Raw genomic sequence first — 14786 nt, forward strand, 5'->3', positions numbered from 1 at the left:
TATATTTACCACCACACAACACGAGGTGAAACTTAGAGGTCACGGAAGTACAGACCAGTCGTGGCAATTTCGCATCAACGCCAGAGATTCTACAAACTCATTCTTCAAGGTATTAATACATAAATTGCTACATTGGGTTATAAATGATAAAACTAGTATGTTTTTCTTTGTGAATTTTGTGAACAAAAATGTTATCTTGATCTATCTCAATCGAATTATATATGATTAATCACTTATATTTACTTTGCATTCCGAGTAAATAAGTAAATAATACAGCTACATTCTTATCGAGCCTCATAAGGTAGAGAATGTATGTGATATATTGTCGCTGATATAATACAACACGGTATATGTTATGATTTCAATGATTATCAATCATCACGACTTTCTCGGTAACGAAAATGTAATGATCTCTTTATAGCATAATGCAAGATATAACAAACAAAGTATGCTTGCGTGTGCTGAATACTGAGCGCGCCAATCGCGCGCGCCAACGACGTTCGGCGTCTTGCACGTCGATACCTATTAAGCGAATGTAATTATAACATATGTTGAGACTGAATTGAGCATTGGCAGTAAATACTATAATAAATACTACAGCAAATTTACTCAAGTACCCGTATATACAATTGGGAATACACACAAGTGTACTAAAGATGAACCCACAGCCAGGTGGTTTAAATAATAGTCTGTAAAATATGTAGAAACTGTAAAAATCACATTAACATATTGTGCATTATAAGGAGTCAAACAATATTGAGATGTAATTAGAATCCAATAATCTGTATAAATCCGATCACAGTCGTTATCGTGTTTCTTATACCTGAATAACCCATACCAGTCAAATCTATAAACTGTCAAATATTCAAAAATTATCATGGTTATGATAACTAACATTGACGTTTAGAAATACGTCATATCCGTAGATTCTTTGACGTCTTCGTCTTCCAAAGTATGAGCAGACGTATAAAACTTCCGCATGATTTCCTTGTTAACGATTCCTTTCATCACCATATAACGATTACATAATATATTTATTAACTACAAAAAAAAATATTATATGTTTAATCACAATATACAATCGTTTCTGTAAAACAAACGGCCTCAGAATAACTAATTAGAACTACCGCAATGCATGTTGCTTGGTATACTACATATACTATATCAGATTTCTTAAGAATATGCCCTTTTATTGTGATTGGGGCCCTCTATAGTTGGGATCAGTATCTTTATTTCTGCTTCGCTTTGTTGACGTCGAGGTCACTAATACGATAGTCATGGTTACTGGTTGACTTGTATTCAAATGAAGTATATTGAAGCTGCCTGGTGTATCATGTAGCACTAACATAGTCCTACGACTCCTATGGCTCGTTTTTGAAAGCCACTTACTGTGTGGCTCATACCTTGATATTTTTTGCGAGACAGGCATTATGTGATTTTGGATACTGATCTGTGTCTTTCGTGTGCAAACAATTGTGGTTTCAATGTTCTTGAGATTGAATAAGCGATTTCTTATGGTTGCACGTCGTGCCTGAAGAGATGCACAATACTAATAGTATCTCAGGAATCCCGTAAGAGCTGTAAGATGTGTAATTTTATTGTTAAACTTGTAATTTATTTTAGGCCGTCATATGAGTTCGGCATTCATTTTGTCAATATAACCCTTCTTCATGCTCATTAAATGAAATCGGTTTGCGTTCTAACAAAAACAAAAGACTGTATAATGGGAGTATGCCAAATGAAATTTAGATTTTTTCTCCATTGAATAATGTATGTCCAAAAGGTGGAATAATACAAATACTTAACTCACCTCTTCATAGAGTAATCCTGTACTATTTATCTGTACTTCTCTGTTGATATAATTCGGTAAGCCTAACTGCAAATTTAAAATAATGCCCAGAATTAGACAACTGTCAACTTTTCGTATTATAAATATTCATTTGTTATTTTACCATGATCTTACTTCAACGTCTTCATCTGTATTCCATCTAGGCCTATATCTATAAACACATTTTGTGACAATAGAAACCAAACACGAGACTGATGGGATAATGTTATACGGAGCTGGCAATACGGGGGCGTCTACATAATTCAACCATATCTTCGTCCTCATAAATGCATATTCAACCTTGATATTATCCTAAAAAATAAGCATATATTAAACAAAGCAAAATGCGTTCTTATTGTTTTCAATCTCACATTGTTGTTACATCTTGTTATTTCCTCATAATTGTTATGATCAGTGTAACTTGGTGTTCTTGTAATCGAAATGCAATCAACTCGCCCAAAAATTGGTAGATTTGATTGTTGCCGTATTATCTATATTTTCAGACAAAGAATTTGTCATTGTTGGTCAGAGAGTAAAGTTAGAAAAAAGTTGAATGTGAAATGGAAAGTGTTGTGATTGAATTGCAATATTCAGATTGTTCAAATAATGTACACTATCATATTGTAGAAGCTAATGTTATGACGTTGGACCAACATTTTTACATATGTTACTCAAAAATACTTTGATCGATCACCTTGATATTGTGCATTTACAATGTACATAACCGTCATATTGTTTGACCACCATTTGGCTGTCTTGGAAAAATTGTTACAAACTAGGGAATTTATTTTTCATTGAGTGCTTTAACTGATCAAGTTCCTGTTTTGTATTTAAGGTGTGTTTGAACATCTTCTCAATAATTTGTTTGGACTATATTTACTGTGTGACAAAGCATACAACAGAACTTCAATATATTCCGGCAATCACATAGACTATTTCATACACTGATACAAGGGACACGTTTATATAAATTATATCAATATTATTATGCACAAAGATATTGTACAGGGCTGTGATGTGTTGTCCATGTATACCATAATTGTGTTTTCTATTACTATTATTTATTTTACGTCATTCAGGTAGTGATCCGTGTCTTTGATGTTTGATGGTAGTGCTGAAACTAAAAGTTGTTGATAATGGTTGAGCCATTGTAGTGTTAAGAGTATTGCAGTGTGTTCTGATAGGTCTTAGTGGAATATTCAATTTGTGTAGTTTTAGGAGACCATAGAAGTGTTCACCTGTATGAGTTTGTTTAACTACGAGGGGCGTTCAATAAGTAATGCCCCTGACCCACTTCCAGTTGTCTGATCTAGATGAAATTTTGCATGTGTAATGATTTGCATCTCTATGGATTATGTTGCAAAAAGCTCTGAACTAATTGTGGTTTTTTATTTACAGGTATTTGAACTGAGTCAGGTGTTAAATGGAGCCAGTTGAGTGTCGCGCAGTAATCCGGTTTTTGTATTCGAAAGGACGCACACCAAAGGAGACTTTTGATTAAATGAAAGAAACTTATGGTGATGATGCCCCATCATATGACCTTGTAAAACGCTAGCATCGTGAATTCAAACATGGCCGGAAGTCAGTGAAAACAGCTCCCAGACCTGGTCGTCTCTCTTCTGCTATTGATGAGGCATCTACGCGTCAAGTTGAGGCAGCCATTTTGGAAAATCGATGCATTACTGTTTGCCAAATATCCAAAGATGTAAAGATTGGTATAGGGTCTGTGGAAACTATCATTCATGACCATTTGCATATGCATAAGGTGTCTGCCAGGTGGATTCCCAGGTTGCCCACACCTTTCAAGAAGCAAGAACGCGTCGAGTGCTCGGGAATGAATTTAGAGATGTACCAAGAAGATGAGTCAAAGTTTTTCAAAAGACTGATTACACAGGATGAAACTTGGGTCCATCACTATGATCCAGAGACCAAGGCCCAGTGAATGCGGTGGAAGAACTTGGACTCACCACCTCCAAAGAAGGCAAGGGTGCAGCTCTCCTCTGGCACGGTCATGGTCACAGTCTTCTGGGACATGGACGAAGTAGTGATGACAGATTTCAGGACAATTACAGGAGCCTATTACGCTTCACGTTTGATGAAATTAAGAGAAGCTATCAAAATCAAAAGGCGGGGCAAGATCAGCATAGGTATCCTCCTCCTGCAGGACAATGCTTCGGTCCACAACTCGCATGTCGCCATGCCTCTTACTCTCCTGACCTTGCACCCTCTGACTTTCATCGCTTCCCAGTCATTTTTGAAAAGAAATCGTTTATTGTATAAATCTTATCTTGATAGAATTTACAGTGCCTTCCTTTACATCTTACACGCAACAGAGCTTGAGATAAGTCATTAAAGTTATATTCACTGGTACAATACGTCTAAAGGGTTTCCTACAAAATACAAATGAGCGTGCCGAAGCTTATGGGAGAACGGGTCTGAACAATACAAATGCTACCATAGAACACAGTATTTATCTATTAAAAACATGTTTTGCTGTTGCTACATGTGTTTTGAAGCAGAAAACATACCACAGCGTGTTTTCCAAGAGTAATATGCTCACTTTATTTATGAAGTAATGTTCTACTCACCTTCATCCGTGCATAAGTATCAGACATCATGGCAACGCAGATATTAACCAACACGAGCATACAGAGAGTTCCAAAAGATGCATAAAGTATAAACCCTATTGCTTTGTACATTGATCTCGCATCAAGTACACCCTCATCTCCGGCACCAGTAAGATTAAAAACCAGGTCATTCGCTTTCAAACTTTCCGTTGGATTGCCTCCAAAGATTGTTGTGACCAGAACAACAAAAGACGAAGGAAATCTGTGTCCCACAAAAACAAATAGTATTACAATACTATGCATAACACGATTTCTCTGTCAAAGAAGGTTTAAAGGTACTTATGGTGTGGAGTCTCACTGCTTTAACTCAAGACAGATATTGTGTATGCTTCGTGGAAAAGCGCTTCCAAAGAATTAGTAATGAACATGTATAGTATGCATGCATTGTTTTGGTCAGTTTATAACGGCTCATAATTAAAAGCAGTTATTTAATATCTTTATCATTACAAGTTAAAATGAATCTTGCTAGTAATTATAACATAACAAGTCATGTTTCTTGAATATATATTCTCTAAAACCGATGATAAAGAGATATGACTATGACAATGTGTGATTGTATCGTATTTTATCTATGGTTGACATATTATTGTTCTTTTTATATCAATCACTATGGAAAACAGTTACCAGCATGGATTCTTTAGTCCAGGTACTTTTGTACTCTCGCTATCACACTGACAAGAATGACAATAAAACACAAATGGAGCAGTAACGTATGTATGTATGTATTTTTCAGATCGGTGCTGATATTTTGTATGCATGAGGGAGATACGACTACAAATACCTTTATATATGTCGGAAATAATGCGAGACACGGTTGGCAATCAGGTAATTGAAGTGGCGGGGTCTATATGTACACAGTTTCTGTTTTATAATGTAATACCAAAGATTTCTAGACAATGAAATCCGTCAAAGTACAATCCTTGTTTATCATTGAATCATTAAAAATTATCAACGTCTTATCTTAAATATGCAATCAGCCAAGAATTGAAAGCACAGCTTTTTATGTTAGCATGTATGTTCACAAATATGTTAGGTTTGCATAATATCCAAACAGTATCAACCTTAATACAGCATATGTACATATGCTCAAATCGATTTGTTAGAACATCTGAAGATGCGCCTGATGTGCTATTAGACTGAGCTTTGAAAGCAAGTCTCAGTTCTCATGCAGTTTTTTGACATGTCGTAACAACGACATAACACATCCAATACAAAATCGAGATGTTAGTAATCAGTTGTGATGTGACATGCCAAGAATGTGCTGAATGTGACCACGTTAGTAAACAAACGTAATGGCTTCTGAGTGTAAGATGAAATGATAAAATATGAAATTTCAAGAGTGGCTCTTCAAATACGAAAACATAAATGATATTTATAGAATAACATGAGTTGTCATCCAGTTCCGGAACTAATACAAAATAATACAAAAAGGAAACGAACATAGAAATGATTATTTATTGATGACTTTAATTTGTCTAGACGTCGACAAATACAGAAATCAAGAATCTATACACAAGCAAGACCAACATGAAATTGACCCATTATTCAAAAAGCAACAACAAGAAATGAGCAGAGTGAAATGTGTTATTTGTCCAACACAATCAATAAAAGTATGTTTCAAATATAGCTTACTTTCGGTCTACCGTCATGTATTCAAGGCTTTATGATAAAGGTTGCCAAACATATTTGTTGGCATAACTTGGATTAATCAGTGGAAATATTGAAAAAAATAACTTAAGATCATAAGATTTGAATACAAAGTATACAGTTTTTCATATTATATACATATATGTATATATGTATGTATGCTATGATGTCCAGTTTGGTTTTGAAAATTCTTGGTAAACATCTTCTGGCTCAACTACACAAAATGCTGAAAGTTTTGAGAAGTACTACACGAACCATAATTCATATAAAGCGTTTTTGCCCAACTGAGTGGACAACCATGTGAACAGTATCAACATCATTATGATCATTATGTAACATTATGCTGGGGAATTTTGCAACTGCAAAACCCGTTTAAGGGAACATTGGGAAATATAATGCTATGCTAGAAATGCCTACTCCAAGATCATGAGGTACACACTGATGGCCAGAATTTCTAAATGATAGTACAATTGAAGACATGCATTCCCACAAGCAGTATTCAGTGCATCTTACACATCCTAATGGATCGCGAGAGAAAATCGCAAGAAGAGTATTCACTGAATTTAATTAGGTAGTAATCTGATTTTTGTAGTCTTTACATGAGAACTCCTAGCAGCCTCCTAGCTTTATTTTCGCCCCAGCTTGGAATGCCCTCTCTGAATTGGTCTTACACCCTATTGATCCAGGAACATTCAAAAGCTAAAATCTAAACTTGCACATTTCATTCAAATCACTCCAGAATGTGACATGGGCGCAGGCGGGGGGTGGGGGTCATAGTCAAAGGAGGTCTTTTACCTGACACAACATGATTTCAGTCATTGTGTAATTAAATTCCACTAATCAAACCCAAATTGCAATAGTCATATGGGGATTATGAAGGTGCAATGTATATTGACACATGATAAATTTGATTGATGATTAAAGCATCCACTCAGGTGTCTACATTGTGTTCTATATTTGAACATTATTAGGACTACAATAGTGGCTATACCTATGTGTGTGATAACAACGATGTAGAAAACTGCTTTCACAAATGCATCAACATATTCCCCAAAGTAGATCTTCTATATGGCTTTCATAGGGAAATCCATAGTTTTCGATCATTATTCACCAAAATGTAGTTCCACTCAGCAAGGATTGTGAATTGTCATTTATTATGCTAAGTAGCTGACATGTTGGACGAAATATTTGAAAACTTGACGGCCATTTTGTTGTTTTTCTAATTTGATTGTCAAAATCACGCTTGCCAAACACTCAAAATAAAGCATCCAGGAATATCCCCAAGTCATGTGTAAGCCAACTGGTAACATACAATGCCTAATGTCAACGAGGACATTTTCTGGGCATAAATATTCTATAAATATTCTTTCCTATATTACATACTTTTTAGTCCCCGTTCGGACGAAGTCCGAAAACAGGGACAATTAAGTTGGGTACCGTCAGTCCGTCCGTGTGTCCGCCCGGTCACCCTTTGATCGAGCTCGTTCAAACTTGGTATACAGACAATGTATGATGACCTACACATGCGCGAGATTTTCGGCCATTTTGTTATTTTCCGTTTTTGTGCTGATTCCTCCATGAGATATGGCCTGATTCAGTTGAATACAATACCATGTTTTCTTTTGAGATTTGATAAAAATTGTCGAAATGACGGTCATTTTGTTTAATATCTTAAAATCAAAGTCTATAATGTGTCTGGAACTGTTTCTCAAGATGGCCGACTGGTAGCCTATACATCTCTCATCCACCTTAGAATCGAATTGCAGTGTTATCATTCTATGTCAAGGTGTTTATTGTTCTATGGTAGTGACTCTTTCTGGGCCACTTTACCTATGTAATGTATTTCGGTAAATATTCAATATATGGATTTGTTTCCCTTTAACCTCATCATATGATTTCTGATGGAATGTCTATTGTTACGATGTCGGGTTATATCAATACATTAAATAGTGTGATCGTATTGGATTGAATTTTTCAGTATAAAAAACAAAGTTACGACTTTTAGATTATTATCATTTGTCACACACCTTAACACTATTGTTTATTTATGAGTGAAATACGTTTTTACACAGCATTTAACTCTCACTTGAAAGCTCCAACACTGCGTGACAATGTGTTACCCCGTATAAATATATATTACATTGTGTTGAGAATTCATTCTAGAAAAGTGATAATAATATTTTGCATATAAACAAGAAATAAAAAAAAGTATTTATGAGGGATACTCACTCGCTAAACACATTATTGGTACCAACACCATCATACAGGTAGTAGAATCCGAGTGCAAACGCCGTTACAGTGTATAAAAATATGATCAGAAACTTGATGACGTCACTGGTCATTGCGGTGAAGATTAGTAGCATAGGACCAAGGTATAAAGAAAGGTAGAAATTCTCCAAGAATCGAAGACAAGCAAGGGTAAGAGTTAAAGTCGTCCAAGTTACCCAGAATAAGGTAACATCCGGGTTGACGTATTCATCATTTAAAAAGCTAATAAGACGAAAGGAGATATCGGAGAGGAACGAGAGCAAGATTAGTAAATCCATATAGTTCCAAAAAGAGGTGAAGTAACATGTTAGTCCGCTAATCATCATTTCTCGAATTTCACCCAGGATGAGAGCTATGATAAAGATTAGAAGAAAAATTAAGAAATACTCATAAGCAGATTCGGAATAAAAGTTGTCATAAGGTTCGATGTTAAGAAAGATGACTAAAATAAGAAATTGAAAGTATGCCACCATTTGCGTAATAAATTTAGCTTTAGGGTTGTCCAACATTTTCCCCACCTGAGTACAAGGTGCTATGATATATGTGACAGCCATTACTGGCATTAGTATTACGTATACAAACAAACAGTAAATACAGTACAGATACCACCACCAAAAGCTATTCTTACAATGCCATCCTGGTTGTCCCTTGTGCCAAACCTTTCTCAACACATTCTGACATTTGTAGTGTGCAATGAACTGGGAATAAACAACATATGTCAATTGTATAGTTGATTGATTAACATGCAAACGCAACACTGGATTGCTCAACGAGAGAGTTATTCATTGCGCACTTTGTGAGTTATGAGCAGGATGTTTATAGAAATATCACTACTAAACATCATCTACATGTTCTCTTGCTATGTTCTATAATAATGAATAATGTTACAATTGGGTTATCCAACAACATGTTTGAAAACATATAGCAAATAGATAAAGGACATTTAAAAAACGAATTGACATATTTCTTCAAGGAGAACGCAAAATCCGTATTGTGTATGTAAATTTTTCTCAACATGTCTTCACAACATGTCTTCACAACGAAAGACGAAAACAAAATAAGGTAACAAATAATTCCCGGTACACAGGAGCATTTCCAGAAACCACATGAAGAAATTCACAAAAAACCTAATTCGGCAAAACTTGTGTTTGTGTTGTACATGTGTAATGTTTCAAAAACCTGGACAATTGCTATGATTTTACCTCCTTATTGTGTTTGTGTGATAATGGCGACCCATGGTTCTACACACCTTTTTATGCTCAGTTGCTACGGCTTTAGTGACCACTTTTCCTTTCAAAAGAAGTTTGCTGCCCACTTGTTCAACATCATTGCATCCAAGCATCAAAGTAGATACCTCTTCAGAACACTCACAGCAATCAAGTAAAGCAAGAGTATACTGTTGTACCTTATCTTTCAGTTCAATATATCTTTCCTTGGTGAAAAAATACAAACATTACAATAAGATTCTGCACCGTGCAAAATCTACGTTTGCTGCAATATCCTTGATTTATGTGAGAATGCTGAATATTTAATAATGTAATTCAATACCACTGATGTCATTTGAATCTCTCTCACTTCTGTTACTCTCTGTAAATCGTTTGCTAGATCCATCGATGCCATCACTGGGTCACGGCTAGCGAGGGTCAGGTAGGCAGGTGAAGCCAGCCCACAATAAATGCTGTATCTCAAGTCATCCTCCAAAATATGTTCTTCCCCTGAAATAATTACGTGTATTTAACACATTGTTACGCGTTAAATATCAAACGTGTGTGAATAAAAATATAGTGCAAGTGATTATGTGTTTTTGAACTGACCATTGCATATCGATGGTTTGGGAATACGTTTCACACCACAATCCAACAGCAATCGAACCATCTGGAAGTTGTTGCTTTCAGCTGCAAGCTGGATTGCCGTAACAGGTAACATATCACGCATGACAACGCAGTTGATGTCAAGTAATTCATTCTGTCAAAAAGTAAAAATTATCGGAAGACATGCTAATAATATTACATGAACAATATACTTTATACTCTTTGTAATTTTAGATTAAAGTTATTGGTGGTTCTGTTGTGAAATACGGAATTTTATATCATGTATACGACATAACTTTCCTAGATATTGATTCTCCAATTCGATTTGTTTTTATTATTCACTACATATTACGTTCCCACAACTTGTTTACTGATCGTATGTGTTTTAATATATGACACATTTTTATCGCCACATTAAAATCTTTTTAAGTGTTTCATAATTGATCAGATTGAATGTTGTTTTTAAATCTCAATTAATTTACAATTCTACTGTTTAAAAAAAACAAAAACATTTTTACTGTTTGTGGTAAAACCTTTAAGGTGTCTATAAGCTTGTCCCCACCTTAAAAATATTTGAAGTGTTTATGTGTTTATAATCTTTATATTTATGCAAAGTGAATATAATGAAAAAAACATGTAGTCTGTGCTTACACTAGTAAAGTGTTTCCACGAGGAACACTTATTGAAAAGTTCTTATTATCACAAGAATTTTAAAAGTACTTTCAATCAAAAACAATCTGAATATTGAAACATGCTTGTAAAAGAGACTCATTTAAAAATGTTTTTCACGGATAACATGGTAACAACAATCATCATTTTTGAAAGTGTTATTGAGCGAAATATTATGCGTTTTGCACTATTAGACAGTAGTCTTAGCATACAATTAACAAATCAAATAATCAAGTTAGTATTTATCCCTATATAAACATTAAAGTACATATATAGTTGTTGTAAAGAATATTAATCTCACAAAGACTTATGTGCAGCCTAAAATAGTGTGTTAACTGAAATTCAAACCTTTCGTGAAACTGTAGAAACAATATTCAATAATTATAAATAATTAAACTTCAAAACAGATATGTAATGAATTGAAACAAACAAAAACATCATTAAACTCTTTCTTCATTATATGCGACCTGTCTCCAAACCACTCATAGTATAATACAAGTGTTGAATTAGCGGGCGCACGAACACAGGTTACTTTAACACGCAACATATACTAGTGTTCATCGTGAGCACCATCGTTTATGAAAGGTAGTCCAAGAAGGAATAGCAACTTGAATTATTTTTCAATATTACTTTCCCCATTGTATTGTATTGTATTTATCCAATTTCTAAATAGCAGTTGAGTGGTTATGTATTGAGACATAGAGGAGCTCATTATATGCGAATTGGCAAAGGTGTGGGTAATCACCACATTAGATGGAATTCGAAATTGAGACACCGCCAATAGAATAATAGCTCCGTAGAAAATGAACCTAATGATTAGATCACAGGTAATTTACACCTGTTTAGCGTTGCATCATCCGGCTTGCTAGAGCATTAATAAAAACATCGAGCATGTTCCATTAATTTGGTTACTAAACTCATGACAGGTACATGGTATGCAGGCTAAATTTTTGAAACTACTAAAATCAATACATTTATCGCTACATTCATAGTTTGTCTGTTGACAATGGTGACGTATGTGGGCTACTAATAAATATGTTGCATACAGTCGATAATAGGCATTGCGGCTATTACAAATGAACACTTTTGTAGTCCGGTGTCTGAAGTACATAAAACAGATTACAAGAAAACGTGTTTTAGTTACGCTTGTGATATTGTGTACAAATGGTATACATACATAATTATGAAACATGTATAGTCAGATTTTTTAGGTTGAAATATTGCACATGTTTTCTGAAGGGCTTCGAAATAAAACGGTTTGGAAAAAAAAATGTTACTATTAATAACTTACTTGTATATGTCTTATACATGAACACTCATGAAACATAAACACTTTTGAAACATGTATGGACAGATGTTTCAGGCTGACATTGCATGTGTGTTTGTGCTTCAAGATAAAACAAATTGAAAAAAGTTGCATTTTTGAAGTGTTGCAAGTTTCAAGTTCATTTCACTTTTCAATTTTGTTAGCACGACTAGCATATAGTTGGATGCATTAATCCATATACATCATAATGGCATATTTATGTCCCCGTAGACACTCATTGTTTTATTTCGGAAAAAAGTGTATTTACAGTTAGCTAAATTTTCATTAAACAATGTTTTAATAACTCCCCTAAACACTTTTTTTAAAAGTAGTGAAACCCTACTGTTTCGATAGCAAATACAGGTGTTTTATAAGATAATACATATATTTTTAACAGTATGTTTAGTGTGTTTTAATGAAAAATATATGTTGTATATGATGTTGAGGTACGTAAATTAATACATTATGAGCTAATAAGATTTTGAAGACGTGCATATAAGATGATACGATCTAATTAACATATATGGTTTAGGAACTGGTCATTTGCACCCAATGACAAAACAATAGCTGTTCGCTGATGCTGTTATTATACAATGCAATTGTGATGTGTGTTTAAGGAGTTGCCTTTAACAGATAATCATTAGAAAAACGTCTTACCTCCAATAACATTTTAGTTTTAATGACATCACCGCTTTCAACCATTGCTAAGAATTTAGCTTCGTTGGGTGCCGGTCCACCTTCCCCGTTCATAAAATAGGCCCACTCTTTGGTTGTCATTCTGCAAAGATTACATGCGTTCAACTCTGCCATGTTGAGTTCTTGTACCGACAGATGTGTTTTCTATTTCGTGCAGATAACAGATTATTGAATCAGAACGGATGGTCGTCCTTCTTGATTACGATCGTTTGCTGAACGCTGTAAATCACTTTGACAAGAAAGTGTTTCCACAAAAGCGAACGCGCTGATCACACACACAGAACACTTATGTGCTTGTATAATCGTCACCGTCCTGTTCCAGGGTTCGCACTAATTAGCATATCAAACAAGCGTCACTTGTTTCTACTCGTTCCATTCGCCGTAATATCCTATGTTCAAGTAGCCAGTTAAATTATACCATCTTATAATACACTCATTGCAAGTTTGCAATTCATGATGTCGTATGATCTGCATAGCATTTGGAAGCCTTTTATTTTAGACAAAAAAATAGGTGTTTCATAGGTGCTTTCCCGTTTGTGGCAGCAGTACCTGTAACTTTCTACAATTTTTATTTTATTTTATAATTATTACCTTCAACATTCAAAAGAAGTTAAAATTATCCCGTGTCACCAACGAGTCATTAATCTTATGTACAGCTAATGAACATTTCATTCACCACTGAGAGCGTCATAAACAAACAGTATGGTAACATTGACATGCAATGGAATGATCTATGCTCTTCTCATGGTAAGGTCATTTTAGGTCTCATTCTATTTGCCCCAATAGCACTACAGGTACAAATTACGTATCATAGTCAACACTCAAAAGGTAGCAACATTTTTGTATCTTCTTTGTCTAAGTCGAATCGTCTCTGTTTTTTTCACATTCATGACACTCTTCTTGTTTCTCACTGCAGCTGGTAATGGGATATGGAAGCTGTGCAATGTCCAGCCAGAGAGTTATATTTCCTTAGTGTCTCCTGTATTGAGTGGAATACCATATCATTGACCTCTAAGCTTGTAGAGCTGTGTTCTCATAACTGCCATTTGCATCGTAAGAGCTAGCTGAAACTTAATTCCTCAAAACGCCTGAATCTCTTCTCTAAGTTTCCGGTGAATTTGAGATGTGATTTCTCCAAGAAAGCTCTTAGATAATCTCACCTGCATTGTTTTCATCAAATACATCCAGGATGTCCTACTGGTAGTCCTGAGTTGTTAGACAAATCCTTTTTCTTTTCTTTAGCCCTACGAGGCGAGGGAGTAAATGCCGATATCTCCTAGGCAGTAAAGGCTTAAACAAGCGCTTCTGCATTGCAGGTCAAACTACAAACTTGTCAAACATGTGTTAAGAGTAAATGACAGATACTAACATTCTGTCATTATTTCCGTAATTTTTCTTTTTTCATTCTTTTGCCTGCGCGGAATGTTTGGTTCTAATACCAGACTGATAAGAAACAAGTAGTTTATTCGCACAAAAATATTCATAAAACTGACTATGTACACATTTCTCCAACAATTTGCCGGTCAGGGACATTTGTCTGGGTGCGTGTGTGCAGACCCAATCTGTGAAGAGCCGTAATTGCTGGAACAACACTGGTATTTAACATTAAACCGGTAACAGCCTATGGTGAGGAGATGAGAATGTATTCTATCAATCATTGTCGCAATGTTAATGGAAATCTTGTGAAGATTGATTTCTAATGAATTTCAATATTTGTATTAGATGATGCCACCTTTGTAGTATACGTTATTGGATTTAAACGTGCTATTAGAATGGAAATGGCTAGCTTGGTACCAAATTTAACAAAATTAAATAAATTGTTTTGTGGGCGGCATTCAACATTGTTGAATGCCGCCGAGCTGCCGAATTTACTAAGATAAACAAGACGAATGAGTTGATAAATATGGTTGTTTTAAAGAGTTTTAATAATTCAA

General features: G+C 35.0%; 1 protein-coding gene across 1 annotated transcript; it reads right to left on the reverse strand.

The window, feature by feature from the left end:
* Positions 1-903: 903 nt before the first annotated feature.
* LOC144363023 (short transient receptor potential channel 4-like) lies at positions 904-14036 on the reverse strand. The gene is made up of 11 exons (XM_085497353.1): positions 13941-14036; positions 12814-12996; positions 10185-10335; positions 9946-10085; positions 9620-9802; positions 8999-9068; positions 8332-8722; positions 4417-4657; positions 1964-2140; positions 1811-1876; positions 904-1041 (listed from the first exon to the last, which is right to left on the reverse strand). Exons 1-11 carry the CDS (start codon positions 14034-14036, stop codon positions 904-906), a joined length of 1836 nt encoding a protein of 611 aa, XP_085353479.1.
* Positions 14037-14786: the final 750 nt, after the last annotated feature.

This window comes from Saccoglossus kowalevskii, chromosome 3 (genome assembly GCF_978046115.1).
Source record: "Saccoglossus kowalevskii chromosome 3, keSacKowa6.1, whole genome shotgun sequence".
Taxonomy (NCBI): domain Eukaryota; kingdom Metazoa; phylum Hemichordata; class Enteropneusta; family Harrimaniidae; genus Saccoglossus; species Saccoglossus kowalevskii.

What these genes read in the sequence shown, in the direction of transcription:
- LOC144363023 (XM_085497353.1), bottom strand. Translation starts at nt 14,036, where the DNA reads ATGTATTTGATGAAAACAATGCAGGTGAGATTATCTAAGAGCTTTCTT. An exon ending in ATTTACAGAGAGTAACAGAA is followed by an intron (nt 9,803 to 9,945) that starts GTGAGAGAGATT and finishes TTTTTCACCAAG; the next exon opens with GAAAGATATATTGAACTGAA. An exon ending in ATACTTATGCACGGATGAAG is followed by an intron (nt 2,141 to 4,416) that starts GTGAGTAGAACA and finishes CTTATTTTTTAG; the next exon opens with GATAATATCAAGGTTGAATA.